The following is a 15,157-nucleotide window of genomic DNA, read 5'->3' on the forward strand; positions in this document are numbered from 1 at the left end:
CCAAAGGCAATTTTTTCCCTTGGGTTTTTTCCCTTTGGCAAATTCGGGTATGCAAGACTCTAGCTTTAGGTTTTCATTAATGTTTTTGTGTGGCTTTTCAATAATTGTCTTTTGTAGCTTGTGTTTACACTTAGCTTCAAAAGGCTTCTTTTTGCAAATAAAAGGATCAAGAGACTTCTCTACACAAAGGATGCTTGCTCAGGGATTCTCAAAGAGCATGAATAGGTGTAATCCTTCCATGATTTTGCTCTTTTCATCTCTCCACTCTCTTGCTTGGTTTAAGTGAAATTTTGCTTCTGAGCTATGGTATTTGCATGTTAGAAAGCTAAGCATCGTAAAGTTTCAACACCCTACTTTGCGAAAATTAACTCATCAAAAAATTAGGTTTTATGTGTGTTAATCATAAGTAATTGTCCTTGACCTTAGGTTAATGTAGGTTCATTTATTGCTAGTCCCAGAATCTTAGTGATAGTTTTAATACTCCATTCTCTTTTAACATGACCTAGGGCTATGATTAGGCTTTAGTCTTTTTTAGTCCAATTGCCACTAGTATCTCATAAAGGAAGCAATAAAAATGTGCTAAAAAATGAACCATGAAACAAAAAAGTGCCCAAAAAAAGGTAGCAAAAATGCTACTAAGGTACATGAAAATAAAAATTATATGTTATGATGTGTCTATGTGGGGCCTAGCGCCTTATTGGCACTTGGTAGGCGAGGGGAATCACCTTGGCTCGCTTGGTCAACACCCTAAACCGATGCCCTAGGCTGATAGGGGTTAGCCGTCGCCTCGGTAAGCTAGTAGGCTTTTGGAACACCTTCTTGAGGGTTCAAGGAGCTGAGAGCCTTGGGGTGGTAGCCTTGTGATTGTGCTTTAATTTTTCTATGAATGACTAAATCAAAACTTCCATGAGCTTCAAAAAGATTTGACAATATACTAATAGATTAGGAGCTTTTTTATAGCCCATAGACATGATAGACTTGAATGATTTATTAAGATTGTTCACATAGTTTTTAGGCTAGTAGGTTTATGAACTTGCATTAGCCTAAGGTCATAATTGATTGCTTGTGTTTCATGCATAAAACTCAAATTTCAAGTGGTTTAATCTTCACAATAGTTTGAGTATTTTTTTGCTTTATGTTCTCTAGTTTTTGACTATGATTGACCCATCTTTTAGAAGCAAAAAATCACTTTGCATGATTGTTCATTTATGCTTCATGTTTTGTTCAATCTTGGTGGCCTTTCATGCTCATTACTTGTTCTTATGTTTTGCAACTCAACATTTCTTCCATGGACTTGCTTTCTACCATGTCACTGTGTTTTGCTTCACCGGCACACAAGGACATGCGCCAAATTAGGAAGGGGGGAATGTTAGCAGTGGCTAACACAGGCTACACCAATTATGCACCAAGCTGTGGATGTGCCATAGTGCACATTATTTACTTTTCATTGTATAGGGCTTGGGCTCATTTAGGAGTTCCAAAGATGTATGAGAGAGCTCACTTTATCCCATGGTTGAAGGGTTTGAGGCCCAAAACTATAAAAGAGCCCTATGCTTAATGAGAGGTCATTCTTAAGTGGTACTTTTGAGAACTCTCTCCCTAGAGGAGGTCTTGATGGCCTAGCCTTTGAGCTTAATACCCATGCTTAGAAGGCTAGTGCTAATCACATGTAATTAGTGTAATCCTCTCTTAATTAATCTAGTCTTCATTATGTTGTCAATCATGTTTATCTACTTTCCTTCATTGTTTTGAAGTGTTGATCTTCTCTAATCTAACTCTTACTTATGCTAAGCTTCTCCGATTAGTGGAGTCCTTATCTAACTCTCTCGATTAAGCGGAGTGGGTGTACTCGTGATTGAGGGATTAGAGTTGTCCTCTAATGGTGTGCTTGTGTGTGTGTAGGTTTAAGAAGCCTTGAGCTTAATTTAATTATGTGTGACTTGATTTGGACACCATGATGGGCATGGTTGGGGTGGCCGACTTGAATGCGATCTTGTGTGCTTAATCGTCAATGCATGTAATTAAAGTTGTGCTTGAGAGATTCCAAGATTAGTGTATTTCACTTCATTGCTTGATGTGTGTAGATGATTGCTTGAAATTGATGCTTGATGTGCGATTAGCATTAGTTGATTTGGGATGATTTCTATTTGCATTGGAGGATGCACACTCTTGAATCCTTTCAATCTTTGCATCCGATGACGCTCTCGCACATTCTTTGTGTGATGCCTCCAAGCCCTAGCTAGGTCATACTCTCTCTCTCCGGATTGATAGATTTGTGGGAGATTGCCTATGCTATGGCGAGCCTCCAACATTGGCGCCGCTGCCGGGGAACAAACTCGGGTCACCCGCATGACAGGCAGGAATACTTACCACTATACTACAATGAGAGCGGCACCAATGTTGGAGGCTCACCATAGCATACGCAATCTCCCAAAAATCTATCAATCCAGAGAGACAGAGCATGACCCAGCTAGGGCTTGAAGGCATCACACAAAGAATGTGCGAGAGCGTCATCGGATGCAAAGATTGAGAGGATTCAAGAGCGTGCATCCTCCAATGCAAATAGGAATCATCCCAAATCAACTAATGCTAATCGCACATCAAGCATCAATTTCAAGCAATCATCTACACACGTCAAGCAACGAAGTGAAACACACTAATCTTGGAATCTCTCAAGCACAACTTTAATCACATGCATTGACGATTAAGCCCATAAGATCACATTCAAGTCGGCCACCCCAACCATGCCCATCATGGTGTCCAAATCAAGTCACACATAATAAAATTAAGCTCAAGGCTTCTTAAACCTACACACACACAAGCACACCATTAGAGGACAACTCTAATCCCTCAATCACGAGTACACCCACTCCGCTTAATCGAGAGAGTTAGATAAGGACTCCTCTAATCGGAGAAGCTTAGCATAAGTAAGAGTTAGATTAGAGAAGATCAACACTTCAAAACAATGAAGGAAAGTAGATAAACATGATTGACAACATAATGAAGACTAGATTAATTAAGAGAGGATTACACTAATTACATGTGATTAGCACTAACCTTCTAAGCATGGGCATTAAGCTCAAAGGCTAGGCCATCAAGACCTCCTCTAGGGAGAGAGTTTTCAAAAGTACCACTCAAGAATAACCTCTCATTAAGCATAGGGCTCTTTTATAGTTTTGGGCCTCAAACCCTTCAACTATGGGATAAAGTGAGCTCTCTAGCCTAGAATCATACAACTTTGGAACTCCTAAATGAGCCCAAGCCCTGCCCAAGCCCTATACAATGAAAAGTAAATACTGTGCACTATGGCACATCCACAGCTTGGTGCATAATTGGTGTAGCCTGTGTTAGCCGCTGCTAACATTGCTCCATCATCACTTCTCTCTATTGCTAACATGATGCTCCCCAAATGTGCAATATTCACCTCCCACCAACTAAACCAAGAGTCTATTGCAGAAATGTTTTTATCCATGCAATTTCCATTTTGCTACCATTGTTGAAGTAGACGAGACTCCTTTGGAGTTGCCTCTTTAGAGGGGGCTAGATGCCACTTTTTGCAAATGTCTTTTTTATTTTTTTGAGATAAAAAGACAATGTACTTTGTGGTGTTTTCCACCATGCTTTGTTTCCAATGAAAAAGGCAAGATCGCTCTCAATGTTGTAGAACATTGTCCTTTCCAACATTGAACACTGTGCGAACACTACATTCTAGTTGGCTTGAGCTTCGTCCGCCATGAATCCATGGAAGTCTGCTCTCTCACATTCATGACCCTCCATAACTTCATTTATGCACTTCCAAAAAAGACTTTTTGCTTCCATGTCTTCCTCTTTAGGTGATCAAACTCCACCCAAGTGTGCCAAAGATCTCTACGTCCACTTTGCTGTATTTAATTAACCAAATCCAATTCAGATGCAGGACCACAACTATAGACATCTTGAAATCAAAACACCACTCCCCTTCTGCTCCTTGATCAGGGAACCTGCTTTTGTGAAAAAAATGATATGTGCAATCTCTTTTTAGCCGCAACAAGGAGTCCACACCAAAGCTCACCTTTGTTGGCCCATTTGTAGTTGTAGTCATGGACCTTTGAATCCTATATATCATAGTTAAACTACTTTGAAATATTATGTACAAACAAGATACCCTAATTAAACTAACCAATTGTCCTCCACCAGGGGACCCATTACCTCAACAACATTTAAAAATTCCTGCTCACCAAGTACATGGCTAGAGCCCCCCTCTTACATCAAAGTTGTTTTCACATTTCCTTTACACACACATTTGTACCTTTCTTGCACTTGCATGTTTATCCACACTGAGAACTCGTGCAACAATTTGTTTGGTTTTATTGGTGAGCCCTTTTCACGACGTGTCCCTCATGTCATGTTGGTGAGTTCCTTGATGTACCATTAATTTGCTCATGCTCTCATCCCTTGGCATGACATAATATACGAAGCAATCACATGTACGCAAACAAATGGGTGGTTGATCACAATAGTGGCAACTAAGATTTCCACCAAGTGCGTCACGAAACTCGCCCATGCAAGGTAATTTTAGCATGCTACCATTGAAATGCACTGTGTTTGACTTTCCAAAATTAATCAATTTGGGACAACTTTCATTGATACATTTTAGAGCACCTGCACACTGACTTTTGTGACACACTCCAAGAAATGCGATATTTGAGGTTTGTGATTTGGTCCAATGGCGTGGATCATACTTATATTCCATAGCATCCATTGGATAACCTTTCCTAGGGTCAGTGGAAACTCAAACACCATGTTACCATTGTACACCTTTGGTATTTTCGACACTTGTTTGATTTTCACTATCTTTGAAAGAAGCTTCTTCAAAGTGTTGGGATTTGTCATTACATTAAAAATGACAAAATACTATTGTAATTTTTACCTTGATAGAGTTTTGTAATGCTTTCTCTCCAAAGAGTTGTTCCTTTCTTGGACTAGTAAGGTCTATGTAGGGAATATCCACCAATGGAGCAGCCATGCCACTAAAATTTGAGACTATGCCATCTTTGACTAGCACCACAAAGTTTGTAGAAAGAGATTCGTCCACAACATTAAACTCCTCTCCCAAGTGATTGCTTGTTCTCTCCATTGGCATTGTCAACTCTTCACTCCCAACCATGACAACTGCATTCAAACAAGAAAAATTTTGTGGCGCAACATGCTCCTATAGATATTTAACCCCAAAGATAATCTTCCCATTGATAAAGGGAAAGCTTATTCAAAAGAAGGGAAGACTATAGTGCATGACATGATAATAGAGTAGAAAAGATAAGCAGAAGATTGAAAAGATGAGAGTAAAAGTGTTTAGTCGTGTTTAGAGGATTTAAGAGCATTTTATATCGATCTTAGTAGTTTTTAGTAATGTTTTATAATTTTTTAAATCCATATATAAATTAGCATATTTTTAAATTGAATTGTCCTCTCTCTCTCTCTCTCTCTCTCTCTCTCTATATATATATATATATATATATATATATATATATATATATATATATATATATATATATATATATATATATATATCCTCGTGTGAATCGTCCCTCGCCCTCTCTTTCTCTCTCTCTCTCTCTCTCTCTCTCTCTCTCTCTCTCTCTCTCTCTCTCTCGTGTGAACCGCCCCCATACCCCTCTCCCTCTCTCTCCCTCTCTCTCTCTCCCCCCTCCCCCTAGTGCAGCCGTTTTTTAACCTAGTAGACAACAATTCACTCCTTTGATCATAACTTCTTCATCCGAACTCCGATTTGGGTGATCTATCGCCTCAATCAAAGAGCACAACACCCTCTAGGCATTGATGTAAAGACATAAATTTTTAGAGTTATGAAAGACATTCTATAATAGAATTTCTAAAGTAAACAGGTTCAAGAAATTTGACTCTCATCTCTGATTTTACATACAATGTTTTCCGGAACTCGCAAGTCTTGACCAACATTTGGTCCCCAAAAGATAAAATTCGTATGTTGACAACAGGAAAAATAGAATGCTTGTGATTCTGTGTATATTTTTGCATAAATATGGATTGAAAAGCAGCGTTGGAGACTTATGGATGCTTGTAGATGAAACGTGGCTAAAAATTCACCAGCAAACATCATACACGTTATTAGGCATTTTTTGGATGAGCATAAAGTCAGTAAGTCATGCCAAAAAGCTTGCCCACTAGCCTCATGTATATATGTGTACATAGCTCTGCGAGTCTTGGAAGTGACCATGTAAAAATTCATGTACAAAGGTGTGATTTTTCCAAGCTTGAATGATGATGTTTTGGGTTGTTTGAGTCCCAAAGACATGGTTTTTAATGAATATTTTCAGCCGTGCTTTATAGCTCGTGAATTGGACTTGTACATATTGAGTTATTTTTTGCGGGTCATCACGATGGACGTCCATAGCATAGCCTTCAGGCATCAACATAAATATCAATACCAGGCAAGCGACTCGGATGAGGCATGGAAACTCACTAGGGTGTCAATTCTAATTAAGTGAACTCGAAGAGATGCAACTACTAACTCTACAAGAAAATCAAACGCACTAAAGCCAAGTAATCTGCCTATGTCCTTCTACACAGCTCTACAGTCATCACGACTGTTTACCATGCGAATCATATCAAATTCGCACGAAACTTGAAGGGAAGCTACAAGGGACTATCAAGAGCATATCCAATCACTATCAGAGCATTCTGGATGGGTAAATGGATCGCGATCATTCGTCCCAAAGTACACAAAAATAGTAAACAGATGATCCTAAAGGGTCGTTTTTGGGTTCGTAAAGCGTCACCTAGGGTCAAAACAACATAAAATATGCATATAAACACTCAAAACAGCGATTTAAGTCCACAATGGTTGCGTTTGATACCTACACGAAATCTTGAATTCTTACACTTGAATGAAAGAGCAGAGTAAGAAGAACACAATGCAATAAACAAAACTGAATTTGGATTACCATATCCACAATAGCGATTATTACAAGTTGGAGCCAAGAGGTCGCTCTCTGTGCGTACAACAATAGTCACTTATCTTCAAAAAACAATCTCCCTTTCACACTAACCTTAGTGTATTATATACCTAGGGCTTTCTAAAGTGGCCGGCGGCCAACTTCTCATGGACCTTTACATACATCATTGGAAAAATTACATCTTTGACTTAGACTTAACATAGACGATTGACATTAGGCTTTTATAGGGTTTGATGTATTAAACATCGGAAAAATAATGTGACCACATCAAAACTTTGGCCGACTGACCCAATGTGCGGATTGGCTAGGTGGGCACTTGTATGTTGTTATCACCTCCAAACACTCCCCCCTTCCTAGCTCGTGTCGTTCCTTGACACGACCATTTTTCATCTGGTCTTCTTGTTGATGAGACTCCCGCCTTCCTTGATTGAGTTATATCTGGCATGTTTTGCTTGTTCAAATGGGGTGCCCATTTGCCTTTGATTGATGAACATGTGTTCTTTGTGATTTGGATGTTGTGGAGGAGGCATTTGTGCATGTTGTTGCACATCCTGCTTTACCTTTTTATTTGTGCAATTGGTCGATGATACCTGCTTCTTTGGATACTTTGCCTCCTCGTGCAGTTGACTTTTTATTGGAGCTCGTATATCAAAATGTTTGAGACTTTGACGTGTGTGCACTGCCATCTCCAATTTGATTTTCTTTGCCACTTTGTCAATAGATCTTTGTTAGTATCTTTGAAGATAAGCACTGCTCTTGTCGAAGCGTAGTTGAGAACAATATGGCCCCACTTTTTTATCTCTTTGAAGATCGTGTAACAAATTCTTTATTGGTTTCATTTGATGGAAGGAATATATACAATAGAATAGTGATGGGTGTTTCTAAATTCGGATCTAGAACCTAAATGACCAAAAGAAAAAACCCAGTGGGAAAAAATTCCTTTGGTATACGCTCTTATTGGGGTTGAACACTTGGAAGTTGAGTACCTGTTCATGCAAGGTGAGTGCTTGGGAGAAATAAAGTAAGAGTGCGTAATGCAAGTGCCAATTATGGGACACTCTATATGCACACAAGAGTTCTTTCAAGAAAATCATACGGTGTGAAAAATGAGTTGTTGGGTGCTTCAAGGAACAAATGTAGCACATGTGATATCCAAGGACATCTCAATAGCTTCCACATTTCCAAGAAGGGTTTTTGATGTTGAAGCTTCTCCACTCATTACTCACTATGCATAGTGCATGAGTGTCTTTTGGACTCTCTTCTTCACTTTACCAAACTTAAAATACATAGACTTGGACTCTTATGCTCACCTAAACCAGCATGAGCGACACAACATAAATATGTTCAAGTCCTCCACCTTGAGCAGTACCTAGAATAGCTAAGACTCTTAGACCACAGAGAATATTACTTGAAGCTTTGGGACTAATGCCTTGCTCATTTAGTGGCTCAGCTACCCGACTTTTGACTTTTATCCCATGTATTTTTAATGGTGACTTGGACTTACCTGTTCATAGCCTGAAACCCAATGCCATAAGTTCTTGAGATTAAGGCCTCTATCATTGCTTTGGTCTTTGGATGCCACCATCTTTTCAAGTAAGCTGGCATACTTTGACTCCTCTAGCTTCTTTTGTTGCATGGGATGTTCCGTAAGGAGGTCGCATTGTTGTACCTTTACTTTTTCTTCTTTGTGAGGAGCCTGAGTTTTCAACAGTGGTTTTGGGACCCACTTTGTTCTTGCTTCATGAGTTGCTCCCTTAACTTGATGGACACTAGGCTTTTGTATCCATTCTTGGCTATTACCATTGTAAAAACCTTGCTTTTGTAGTAGAAGACAAGGGATCCATTTTGAGGTTGTTTCTCCCTTGGTTGTGCTTAGTTTGTTGTTGTTGATTGTCTTTGTGTGGGGTCCTTTGCTACTTGGTTGGTCTAAGTGGCTCTAGGTTGAGCAACTACTTTGGGTAACCATATTTGGGTGTTACCTTCATAGAATACTTGTGCTTCAAGTAGCTTGACGTGAGCCATTCTATTCTTTGTCTTCATTTGGCCTTGTTGGGTAGCTTGATAAATCTCTGACTTTGGTACCCATATTTGTTGTATTGTTTGCTTCTTTGAAGCTCTTTTATTTTGCTTCTTCTTTCTCCTAGTGGAGTTGGTTGTCTTGCATTGAATGCTCGGCTTGTTCTTTGTGGGGTTTCTTTGTAAGAGTGAGAAGTTCCATGCCGCTTTTTGGCCCAAACATCATTTGAGGCCACCCACCCTGTCGCCTTTTGTTGTTGAGATTGTTCTTGAGAGTGTATCCAAATTGGATCTTTGACTTTAATGTGTTCCTTGGATACCAACACCTGCTTGACATTTCTTTGCTTCTTTTGGAGACTTTGCTGCGATGGAGATTTAGGTTGCAAAACCTTTTGTTTAGGGATCCATTGCATTGTTGAAGATTTTGTTCTTGACGTAGAGGCTTTTCTTGAGCTTTGATGTGGGCTTGTCGAAGGTAAAACTGACTTGCGAGGATGATCTTGTTCAATGTTTAGTTTGGCCTTAGCTTTTTCTGCTACAGATGGTTGTGTCTTTTTTGTTGATGTCTCTTGGACCATCTTTGTTGTTGTTGTTGATGCTTTTTGTTGTTGCCCGAAGAAGATATTCTTCCAACTCTTTGTTAGGACTAGAATTTCTTTGATGTGATGTGAGTCAACTATGTTGAAGTTGTCTTTGAACTCCCCATGACTCAACTTGAGTATTGCCTCCGCTATGCCAAAACTTGGGATTAGTGTTTTGGCACTGGTGTATACTCTTTCCTCCACCTCTTTAATTGTCGGCTTTCCCATCATTATCCAAGTGCCATATGATATTATATTCTTAGTAGCATAAGGATCAATTGCAGCCGAACATGTAACCTTGAGCCCTGTTTGTCCGCATAAATTGAATTTGATCAACGTGGGATATTTTTCATCTTTGGCTTCTTCCTCATTCTTCCTTTGATATTGAGTTTGTAGAACATCTGTTGATGTGGAGCTTTGCACATCTGATTCTTCGTGTACTTTCAACTCTGCATCATTTGAAGTTAGTTTCTTTGGAGTAGATGTTGTTGACTCTTCAAGTATGTCAATGGTGACATCTCCACATGGTTGTATTGCTCTCCTAGTTTGTGTTTCTGCAGCATCCTCCATGACATAGCTATTTGTCCCTCTATTTTAATTCTCACAAATCTCATTAGCATTTTTCAGCACTTTCAACATAAAACATGAAACTAAGTCATAGCCTTCTTCATCACAAAACTTGATTGGAGTTAGCGCATTTACACACACATCCAAGGTTGCCAATATTTGAGTCCATTCAAATGGCTCAAATAATTGCTCTGGAAAGGGTTCCGGTATGTAAGCTTCATCGTCCATTGATCTTTCTAGGATGCAATCCTCCTTCACTGAGCTTCCACACTTCGAAGCACCACACATACAAAGTTCTTGTTTGGTTTGTAGCCATGCAGGTATCTCTTTCCCATTGACTATAGTAGAGTCCATTTCTTCTAAAGGATTTCTATTCACATCTCTATAGCTATGGTCTTTTATGCTTATTTTTGTGGTGATCTTTTTATGTCTCAAGTAGATATAGTCATAGCCCCAATCTTGAACCATCTTAAGTTGACGCATGAAAGGTCTTCCTAAAATGATATCGCCAAAATCTACTATTGCAAATGTATGTTCATATTCAATCCCACAAGAAGTCACAATAATTTGCTCTAGGATACCCAGAGGTTTTTTCGTGTATCCATCTGCAAGTTGCAGCTTCATTCTAGTTTTCCTAAGCACTGGTCTACCCCATTTTTCCCAAATGTCTTTTGTGGCTATGGCTACTCCAGCCCCACTATCAAGTATAGCCAATGTTTTAACTCCTTTGTATTCCACAGGTAAGGTGGTGTTTCCTTCTTCTCCTTTGCAATATCCCCCCGGCTTGTTTACTGGCACAGGTTTAGCGTTTGCACTTTCTTGTTGAGTTTTGTTTGACTGTTCATTTGAAGGTAGATCTTGAAGAAGTATCTTTAATCCCATCTTCCCCAAATTGTTGCCTACTTCATCCCATACATGTAGTCTAATCTTAAGCAGTTCAGATAGAGTAATGGTGCACTGTATTGGAGTGGACATGAACTCTTGCATACTCTTTGTATACATCATCTTGGATATGGATTTCCTTTGAGATGGCACCACTCTAGTCTCTGAGTCTGCCTCATGTTCTCCTATGTATATGGGTAAGGTCTTCAAGGACTCTGGTCTGCTTTCAATTAAAACTTTCATCCCTACATCTCCATTTAGAGATTGAATGTTTCCCTGATAGACTTCATGCCCTGTATTGACCTCAGTTATGGGTGTGCAAATTGGAAAGTTGCACTTCCATCTTTTCCACTTCTAATTGTTTCCCACAATTCATTTGGCCATGGCTCATCTATCTTTGGGATAGGTGCCATAAATTGTGATCTTGAACTTGCATCATTAGTGGTGTTGTCCACTACTTGATCATCTAGTTGAATTTCTAGGTTGTTGGTTTCTTGTGTTTCAGTCTTTGCTTGCACATCCTTTTGTGATTCTAGCTCAATGTTTCTTTGAGTTAATGTTTTAACAACCTTTGCCTTAGGCATTTCAAATCCAACACTTTTTGGTTTTGGTTTTGGAGGTGGAATTGGTGCTTTAGGCTCCATCACTATTTGTGCATTTTTTACCAATTCCTTACACATTTTCAACCTCTCAGTCTCTACCTTAGCACGAGGATATTTCATCCCTCGTTGCTCTAGGGTTTGGTTGGGTTTTAATCTAGCATCATCTGCTTCCAATGCAACATCTAATGGCTCTAGGACTTTGTCTACCAACACATATCCTCCGGAAGACACCTTCCTTGGTTTCTTATCGCTCACCACCGTTTTGTTTTCCCGTTCTTGTTTTAACTGCTCCTTTGTCTCTCCTTTGTCTCTTGTAATTGTGTTTCTAGTGGAGTTTGATTTGTAATTGTTTTTGCTTTAATTTTGTCTCTTTTGGCTTTCCAGGATTTTCTCCCAGTCCTCACTGACACACTAGTTGTTTCCTCTTATTTGGGTTGTTGATCTTTCTCCTCATTAGCATCCTCATTAGCTTGGTCCTCAGCATTTTCTTTTGCTTGGGCTCTAGTCACTACCTTCACAAGAATTTTGGGTTCTGCCTCTGATCCACTTGGAGAAGGTAACACTCCCACAACATTCATTGTTGTTTACCCTATTTGTTTGGGTGTTTTGGACAATTAGGAACAACGTATGTAATGACACACTCCAACAATATCTAATTATCTCTACACAAAAACAATTCTTGGCCCAATGATTACCTCCACACTTGTAGCATGGTCCATCTTGTTGAGTCACTGGTGGCACAATTGATGGTTATTCTTGCTTAGCAAAAATGGTCTCTGGTCTATGCTCTTGATTGGCTATGAACATCAGAGTGTCCTCATTCAATGAATAGAGTTTTCTCATAGGTTCTTGCCCTAGCCTAGGTTGTGATACCTCAGCTCTTTGTAAAGCCCTTGATACAACCCTATTTTGAAATAATGGATGATTTGGTATTGGAATTCGTTTTTCTATTTGATGTCCAAATAGTATCCCCCTCGTGTAGGTTTGATTATAGTAGCACTCACTCATCTCATGATTGGTACATTTTTGCTCAATGGCACACCATTTTATTCGTTGTGCTACTTGCGCTGCTAGCTCATCTAGGTTGGTCATTAATTGAGACATAACCACTTTCCTTGTGTTGGATTCACTAGATGCTAAAGGAGCATTATCCATAGTGATCTTTGTATCACTGATTTCCTCGTCATAGGCTTTACAATTGTCAACTAGGTATAACGCTTCTCTCGTGACTTGTTCAAAGGAAGTACATCCTTTTAAGTGCAAATCTTTCTTGAGAGTTTCATTTTTCAAACCAACTATGAAGAGAATTGATAATCTTTCATCCTGTGGTAACTCGCGTTCCGGACATCTCTCTATATATTGTTTGAAGCGTAGCGATGCTTCCTTCACACTCTCATCTTCTTTTTGCTTGAATGCATAGATTTGGGACACTGTGTTATGCTTGATTCCCCTTTTAGAGAACTCCACAAAAAATTCTTGCAACAATTGCTTAATGTTTAAGAAGGTATTTTTGTCCAATGGTTGGAACCAATTCAATGCTATCCCTTCCAAGGTTAAGCCAAATCCCTCATATCGTGTATGAAAATAAAATACTTGCTTGGCTCTTAACACTTGTTTGAACAAGGATGCATGTACGTACGGATCCCTTAATCCATCATACTTCTTCTTGACACATTTGGCCAATTGATATGGTCTCATTGATTCTGGTTCAACCATGTATCCTAGCGTGTTGGGGTCTCTCACAAAGACATCCCTCGTTCTTTCTTCTCGTCTTGGAGCAAATCCTGTTGGAATCCCCTTTGAGACATGTTTTGGAAATGTTGATGGATTTGTAAGTATAATTGGTGGTCTCTTGGTTCCACTCAATGAGCTAGGAGCTAAACTCCTGTGAATAGCTATTTTGGATGTTTGAGGTTCATTTGATTCCATAGTTTCAATGTTAGCTTCTTGCAAATCACTCTCAGAAAACCCTGGTACACTTACACTCGGTTGAAAGTAGTAAGCAGAGATTGGAGTACCCATGTATGTATATCTTTATAGCTCAATTGGGCTGATAAGTTTGTACTCTCGTCCATACTTATCTACCATTAGAACTTGTACTCCCTGGTCATCTGTGTATGTGAAGGCATAGAGGTTCTTGTAGTCTGTCAACTCTTCAATGATGGAATTTAAACATCTATAAAAGTTGTTTTGATCCCCAATAGGTAACCTATAAAGGACATCATAAGTGTAATCCGTTAGAACTCTCATGGATTCATTGGTTTTGATGAACCTCACGTTGGGTTTGTTGATTAGAGGATGCTACTCCTCTAAGTCTCCAGCAATTTCCACTTTTTCTCTTCCAAAATCCCGCATTTTAGTTGATTGGTTTGGCTTCCAGTGAGCTACATGATTACTTGACAAATATCCATGAGCCATGCCTTGAGGTTTGGCTTGATATGATTGATAAGCCTCATGGTCTTGTCTCAAACCTCTTGTTATAGGTGTTGCAGTATTTCTGGCTGTTTGTGTAGGTGGCATAGCTCTGAGTTGAGTGGGAAACCCCAATGATGGACGAGTTGTCATGTTCAAGCCTCACTCAATACTCTCAAGATGGTCCTTTATAAGAACACCTTGGCTTAGTGCACAGAATCCCTTTTTGCCCCTGGTCAAGTCTCTAAAAAGTCAAGCTTTGGTGCCCCACTGACCTTTGGATACTGGTTTTCGGTACCCTAAAAGTTTGTAAATGGGAATCCTAGAAAATTTCACTCTAAAATTTTGTAAATGGGAGTCCTAGCAAATTTCACTAGCTTCCTTATCTCACAAGCTTTCTTCCTAGCTATAGGAGACTCAATGTGGAGTTGTGTGTCAAAAGTTAGAGCAGTTTTGGTAAACTGCACTTGAAACAGCACTCAAAACAGTTTCAGGATCAGGACACAAAGAGATTTTGTGCTTGTATCTTGGCTTCCAGAGGGTATTTTTCACTCAAACTTGAGATTTGGGATGTACTCAAGTAGATCTACAAACTCATGAAGTCAAATACCCTCACCATGTAGAGGTACACCGATCGCGATCATTGACCCCATGTCACAGATTTGGAAGATTTTTGCACAATAGCTAGCCCTTGATGTCTTGATACCAAGTGTCGTTGTATTTTTGAATTTGGAGATGTTTTGACCAATGAAAACCCAAATCCCAGGTGGTTTTGCGGTTATTGGCCTGATTGTGTAACTGAGACTTTTGACCACTTTCTTTTGCTTTTTTGACCTTGCTCTTTTTGGAAAATATGTTGCACTAGATGTCAGCTACCTATTCACCAAGTCTCAACTCAAAATGTCACTAGGGTACACCGATCGCGATCATAGTTCTAGCTCCTTTTCAAGTGAAACTTGGTGATATGGTAGACAATGATGTGTATAGTCTACTCCTCAAATATTTTTCAATTTGGACAAGAAAAAGTCAAGTTTTTACCAGATCTCGGTCTACTGCAGTGGTTTTGTGAGTGTCTGCTGTTTTGGCTATTTTGGTGACTTTTTTTGAATTTTGACATCTCCTGGTA

The 15,157-nt window shown here is 39.4% G+C and overlaps 1 protein-coding gene across 1 annotated transcript in view; it reads right to left on the reverse strand.

Annotated features, from left to right (window-relative positions):
* Nucleotides 1–4,617: 4,617 nt before the first annotated feature.
* The window catches only part of LOC147450215 (uncharacterized), a 120,484-nt gene continuing 109,944 nt past the window's right edge, over nucleotides 4,618–15,157 (reverse strand). The window contains exon 3 of the mRNA XM_086520675.1: nucleotides 4,618–5,151. Within this exon, the coding sequence (XP_086376801.1) occupies nucleotides 4,877–5,151 (275 nt within the window). The 3' untranslated portion in view covers nucleotides 4,618–4,876. The remainder of the gene's footprint in view (nucleotides 5,152–15,157) is intronic.

Source organism: Adiantum capillus-veneris, chromosome 9 (assembly GCF_014529385.1).
Source record: "Adiantum capillus-veneris isolate H3 chromosome 9, ASM1452938v2, whole genome shotgun sequence".
NCBI lineage: Eukaryota > Viridiplantae > Streptophyta > Polypodiopsida > Polypodiales > Pteridaceae > Adiantum > Adiantum capillus-veneris.